Source organism: Gadus morhua, chromosome 9, assembly GCF_902167405.1.
Source record: "Gadus morhua chromosome 9, gadMor3.0, whole genome shotgun sequence".
NCBI classification, from domain to species: Eukaryota; Metazoa; Chordata; class Actinopteri; order Gadiformes; family Gadidae; genus Gadus; species Gadus morhua.
The window spans coordinates 10,332,536-10,339,472 of NC_044056.1; the positions used below are offsets into that span (position 1 = coordinate 10,332,536).

Here is a 6,937-nt window from a genome sequence, read left to right on the forward strand (position 1 = left end):
TACGGCGGATTCTACCGATTGGTCCCACACGAAAAACAGGACTTTGAAAACTTGTGCAGACTTTAGTTGGAGTTGTGATCTAGTTACGCCTAAGAAAGGACCGGAGACAGTAATGGTTCATGATTTACTTTCCACTGAGAGCCTGCTGTTCCCCTGAATCCCACATTTCAGTTTATTAAAGCGCTGCTTTCACATTTTACCTTGTTTTTCAAAGCGCTTTTTGTCATTTCTTCTAAATGGTACTAGAATTACAGAGATCTATTCTAGCCAAAACAAATCATTGTTTTTATTTCTTTAAATGTACTTCCCCTACATTTAAATGCATTCCCCTAGTGTTTCACGTCGCTACCCAGACTCGGAGTGGCTTCAGTCTCCGAGGTGAGCCCGGTTCAGGGTACAGACCCTTGCTTTCTGGGCAGAGAAGGGATGCCTCATTTATCTTTATCACACAATGTGTGCGCTGTGAGTGGTCGGCTTGGACATGTCATGCAATCTGTTTACCGTTTCAAACCCCTTATGTTTACAATTTTATTTCAGTAAGTGGATTGAGCTGTCCAGTGCCGCCCGACCTTGACGTCTTGTTATATTTTGTGTGCTTCATATTTTTATATTCGATTTATACTACAAAGTTCATCCTTGCCTTGTGGCAGGAATGGCGCCGTCCAGAGCGACCCAGTTTTAACGTTGGGAACATAATAAACGCGTTTATATTTGAATTCATCCAGCTCGTTTTCCACTCAATGACAAAGTCTGCGTGCGTCGACATATTTGCATTCATCCAAAGCTTCTCTGGTTGAACAAACGCTTGGCCTTTGTGCTGCGTCACCACGGGTGTTTTGTCCTCTGTCACGTCCCGTAGAGAGGTGGGGGTCAAGCTGGTGTTCAGCCGGAGTGTGGACGCCTGCTGGGGTCGTCCGGAGGTCGTGAGCTCCCTGGAGCACGCCCAGGCCCGCCTCACACTCCGCCACCGCCAGCGGGGGAAGCTGGCCATCCATCTCACCAGCCCGCTGGGCACCAGGTCCACCCTGCTGTCTCCCAGGTGAGCCCACCTACGCACACACAGGGACACACACACACACACACACACACACACACACACACACACACACACACACACACACACACACACACACACCCGCTGCACCATGCTGTCTCCCAGGTGACCCCACCCACCCACAGACAGACACGAACGCACACATACAGGTGCACGCGCACACACATGCACACACGCGCGGGCGCACACATACACGCACACAAACGCACACCCACCCGCTCCACGCTGCTGTCTCCCAGGTGACCCCACACACACGCACACACGCACGCAGGAACACGCACGCATGCAGGCGCACACACACACACGCACACAGGCGCACACACACTCACACACACATACACGCTCCACTTTACTGTCATCCAGGAGACGCCAACCACACACACGCACGCACACACACACTCCACCTCCACATATTCATGCACGCACCCATGTACAAATATACATACTCCATAGTCCTCTCCCACAGATAACTACAACAAAGACACACACATACACACACACACACACATACTCACACATTCACACAAACACACACACACACACCTATATACCTACTCATACAGCAACCAGACTTGCGAAGGTCTCCTACGAAAGAATCCTTGAAATAGTTCAACCCTCTCGGGGCTCTGAGGCTTCCATTCCAACCTCTTCAACCTCGTCGGTCTCCATCTAGAGACCCGGTCCACCCCCCCCACTCCCCACAGAGCCACCCAATGAGGCGTCTCCTCTCCAGAGCCATCTGGTCTGTCGAGAAGAGAGAATTGTCCCAGACCTCTGCACCTCTCTAATCAGCTCTCGAAAGCTCTCGAATCAACCCCGGTCTGCAATGGCAATTTGAACTTATGGAAGAACTGGTCATTTTGTGGCAACCGAAATCACTATTATATGCACGTAAAAATGTGCCTTACTGGAAGATAAGGGGCTATTTTGGAAACCTACCACCCACAACAACGCTATTTATAATCCGGCCAGTGATGGGATAGGTCAAATGATAATATTCAGTGTATCAAAAACATGGATCTCAATCCTGTGGGTAATTGAACAAGGCAACTAATGCTGTAGATACAAAGTGAGCAACATAGTATTACTAGTGTTCTGATCGCTGGTTTGATCACCATAAGGGCCTTATGTGATCAAACCACCAATCACACACACCGGAGATCCATCTGAAGACCAGGCGCTGCCACACTGCAGAGAGAAGGTGGTTGGTTCAAATCCCAACGGACCTAGCATGCATTTATAAATGAGAAGCATCCAGTGCATCTGTCTGACCTTGTGTGTCGATTCCTACGGCTATCTCCGTTTCATTCTGCTCTGCACCGTTACTTTTGATTATAAGCATGGACTGCTCTCAGCCTCGCTTGTAAGATTCCTTGGACCCCTGCGTCCAAGGAAACGATTGAAAGTTCGATACGGACTGAATGTAGCACAGGTTTTCTGCCAAAATTCCCTCATTGTTCTTTGGCTTTAAAAGTATATTTCTTTCCAATGGCATTATAATGATATACTATTATAACTATATTCCCCCAAAATATAACCCTTTTAGAAAATAAACGTTCCTCTATTAAGCGTGGCGACGGTTCAACGGTTTTCCGTGATGATGTTGTTAGCCTCATGCTAGCTGAGAGCCATGGGGGACGGGACACAGTGGGGTAACCACTGTTGTGTGTCTGCCCCCGGTCCAGACCCAATGATTACTCCCCAGAAGGCTTTGAGGACTGGTCCTTCATGACCACCCACTCCTGGGACGAGGACCCCAGAGGTGAATGGACCCTGGAGATAGAGAACGTCCCTGCAGATGGAGGCGATTACGGTAAAAAAGGTTTTAATTTTCTCAAGCACACTTTATCCCCTTCCTCTTTTACAGGACATACATGCAACGTAAGGGAATTAATTGACTTTACGTAAGACCACTCTCTCTCTCTCTCTCTCTCCCATTCCGTCAATCTCTCCCCCTCTCTCCATCTCTCTCTCCCTCCATCTCTCGCTCCCTCTCTCTCTCTCGCTGTCTCGTTCTCCCATCTCTCTCCCCCACTCTCTCTCTCTGCCTCCCTTTCCCTCCATCTCTCCCCCTCTCTCCATCTCTCTCTCCCTCCATCTGTCCCTCTCCATATGTCTCTTTCCCCCCCCCCCCCCCCTCTATCTCTCATCTCTCCCCCACTCGTTCTCTCTCTCTCTCTCTCTCTCCCCCTCTCCATCTCTCTCTCGCCCTCCCCCCCCTCTCTCTCCCCCCTCTCTCCCTCTCTGTCTCCCCCCAGGTGTGCTGAGTCAGTTCTCCCTGGTCCTGTGGGGTACGGGCCCCAGGGCGGTGAACCCCTCCTCCTCAGACTTCCCCCGGCCGTCCAACAACAGCTGCAAGACCTTCGACGCTCAGCAGATCTGCATAGGTGCGTGAGGGGGCGGGGAGGAAGCAGAGGTGGGAGGGGGGGGGGGACGCCCGCGGGCAGGGGAAGGAGGTCAGCGGGCAGCTGGGGGGTGGGGGGGAGGACTGCAGTGTGCTCGTTGAGAGACTGCAAGTGTACCGCACGCTGCTTGCCGGGCTGACTCATGTTTTGTGTCGTGTTGGGAGGAGAGGGAGGGAGAGGGAGATGTAGGGGGGAGAAAGTAAGTGTGAGCGGGTAACAGATGGTGGAGGTGAAAGAGAAAGATGGAGAGAAAGAGGAAAAGAGAGTGAGGGTGATGAGAGGGGAGAGAGGAAGGGAGGGAGTGGGTGTGAAATCGAGAAAGAGGAAGAGAGAGACAGGGAGGGAGAGAGAGAGAGAGAAAGAGGGGGGGGGAGAGAGAGAGAGAGAGAGAGAGAAAGAGGGGGGGGGGAGGGGGAGAGAGAGAGAGAGAGAGCACTCGATGAGAGAGTGGGAGAGAGCTTCAGGCCGACCCAACAGCAGATCTAAACAGCTGGTTCGGTATCAATGAATCTGGGCAGCCATAGGAAGCTCGGCCGCATGGGAAAGACGTTGCTAGTCTTGTACCTTGTCTTGGATATGAATGGCATATGAACTCAAACAGAATTTCAGATGTGTGTGTAACAGTGTGTGCATGCGTGTGTGTGTATGTGTGTGTGTCTTTGTGCTTGTCTGTCTGTCTGTCTGTCTGTTTGTTTGAGTGTGTGTGTGTGTGTGCGTGCGTGTGTGCATGTGTATGTGTGTTTGCCTGCTTGCGTGCGTGCGTGCGTGCGTGCGTGCGTGCGTGCGCGTTCGCATTCATGCGTGCTGCGTGTATGTGTGTGCGAGCAATGCGTAAGTGTCTGATGCTTGTGTCCTCCTCCCCCCTGCAGAGTGCAGCCCGGGCTTCTCGCTCTTCCTGCAGGGCTGCGTGAAGCTCTGCCCTCAGGGCTTCACCTCGGCCGCCCAGCTGCTCAACCTGTCCCTGGAGACCTGGGTGGACCTGTCCTCCGTGCAGGCCTGTGTGCCCTGCCACGCCGCCTGCCTCACCTGCTCCGGCCCGGGCCTGTCAGCCTGCCTGTCCTGCCCGGCCCGCAGCCACCTGCTGTTCACCTCCTGCCTGCGCCAGAGCCTGGTGCAGCGCAAGTCCCCGCCCCCGCCCGTCGACACCGCCGCCGCCGCCGCCGCTGCCGCCGCCGGTCTCCGCGGCAACGACGGAGCCTGGCAGGAAGTGGAGAGCTCGGCGGGCAGGGAGGAAGATGCCGGCGGGGGCGATGGAGGCCGAGGAGGGGAACAGCCGTCGTTGGGACGTCCCGGGCCGGGGTCGACATCGACGACAATGTCGACGACGACGACGACGACTACAACGGCAACGTCCTCCCGGCTGGTGGTCCTGTCGGCCGTGCTGGGCACTGCCTTGCTCGTGTTGGGCTGCCTGGGACTCGTCCTGCTGCTGCTGCAGACGCGGGCGGCCGGGGGGCCCAACGGCGGCGGTCTGCGGACGGCGGAGGCTCCGGGCGGCGGCCGGCTTGGGCTGAGGCTCGGCTGCGACAGGAAGACCAGGGTCTGCTACCGGGGGATCCCCACCGTGTGGGGGGACAAGGACGGCGGCATCGCGGGCCCCTGGGAGGGGGAGTCGGACGGGGAGGAGGACCATAGCGAGAGGACGGCGTTCATCCGGACGCAGAGCTCCGTCTAGGGCTGGTGGGAGACCATTGCTGATGGAAGAGCTTGAAGCAAGGAGGGGATTCGCCCCGGTTGGTCGCTGATAGTGGATCCTCAAATCACACGGCCGGATGTGCGCCGCACGATAGGGACAGTATGCGGAGAGATAACCGAAGTTTAGCCCAAACGCGCGGACGCGAGCTGGACAGAGAGCCGTCCCGGCAGCCGCGGATGCGTACGAATCAAAGTCAGCGGAGCACACGGCGTTGCTAGCAGGACTAGTGCCCTCCCTGCGCGCTACGAGCTACGAGCTAGCTCGAACCCACAGAGCCGAACCTTCCTGTTCCTTTAGTCGCATTATTCATCATGATTTTTATTTTTTTCAGAGATTACCCTTAACTGTGTGTTGGTTATTTTGCAAAAAAAACTGCATAGATTTAAAATGTCAGCGAAAAAAAACATTGTGTTCTCAGTGTTTTTGTACTTCGACTTCTGCATTTGCATCCGATATGCGGCTCCCATCCCGGGGGTTATCGCGGCGTCGCCTGCGGAGGCCCTTCTGCCCGCTGAATGTACCAAATCAATCCCTCAAAACAACATCCAGCGCACCGCAGAGATGAATTGGCAATCGCACGTCGGTAAGAGCCACTTAACCAGCTGCGAGATTCAAGGCACCGTTGATTGGTTGATTGCGGAAAAGTGCTGCAAGTGCTAAACGCGTTTAGTGAGCCTCTTCTCTGTTGCTCCGACGGAGAACGTTTTCACTCTTTTTTGTAAGGATGGGAAGACTGATCCCGCCGCCCAACCCCGAGACGTGACCTTCTCTGACAGTTTTCTCTATCGCTGGGAAAAGGAACTTCTGCTCTCTTCCTCCTCCACCCCATAAAGGCTGTGGTATCGATTGGTTTCTGGGTCTTCTCCAAGAGCATCGCTTCATCAGGGAAAATAAGCGAGCTTGTCCGCGTGTTTCAAATAACCCGGCCCGGCCTGCTGCTGTTCCCGGAGAGTCGTAGTGGGCAGTCTGCTACCACTGGAGGACTGGATTCACGCCTTGGTGAATCAGTGTGAACCACTTGGATTAACGACGTTTCCTATTGTGGTTTATTTTCTACGCGTTTTTTTATTTATTTATTTATTTGACTTGGTAACGGTTTATATTGTGCAGGAAATAAAAGCTGTGGAAAAAAAAAGTGACGGTACGTGTTTGAGTGCAAGCAGGCGCGAGTGTGTGTGTGTGGGGGGGAGGGGGGGGGGGGGGAGAGAGAGGCAGAGAGTGAAAATGCGAGAGAGAGAGAGAGACTGGGAGGGAGACAGAGAGAGTGATAGAGTGGGATTGAGAGAGTGAGAGTGAGAGTGAGAGGGAGAGACTTCCTCACTCGGTAAGTCTGCATAATTGCAAGTCTGCTAGTATTCCCCCCAGGATGTGAAGCGTACTGCATTCCACCGCTCCGTCTCCTCCCCTCTGTCTTTAACTCCTCCCCTGTCTGTAACTCCTCCCTTCTGTGTGTAACTCCTCCCTTCTGTCTGTAACTGCGGGGCAGAGGTCCTCCCCTCTGTCTGTAACTGCAGAGCACTCTCCTCCCGTCAATCTGTAACTCCTCCCCTCTGTCTGTAACTCCTCCCCTGTATATAGCGCCTCCCTTCTGTCTGTAACTTCAGGCAGATTGCTGCCGGGCAAGGACGGATTAACATGAACATGGGCCCTGGACCCAAACCAGCCATGGACCCCTACCAACATGCAAATACACGCACTAGCATATCGAATTTGGTTGCATATTATAACTAATGCAACACACATAATAATGCAGCGCGCAGCCAGGAGAGAGAGAGAGAAAGA

At 53.9% G+C, this 6,937-nt stretch overlaps 1 protein-coding gene across 1 annotated transcript in view; it reads left to right on the plus strand.

Moving 5' to 3' along the window:
* Positions 1–6,277, plus strand: part of furinb (furin (paired basic amino acid cleaving enzyme) b) — a gene marked incomplete in the record, with an annotated part of 78,023 nt that extends 71,746 nt beyond the window's left edge. The window contains 4 exon segments of the mRNA XM_030366918.1: positions 860–1,039; positions 2,740–2,867; positions 3,313–3,441; positions 4,329–6,277. Coding sequence (XP_030222778.1) covers positions 860–1,039; positions 2,740–2,867; positions 3,313–3,441; positions 4,329–5,134 — 1,243 coding nt within the window.
* Between the last annotated feature and the right edge of the window lie 660 nt (positions 6,278–6,937).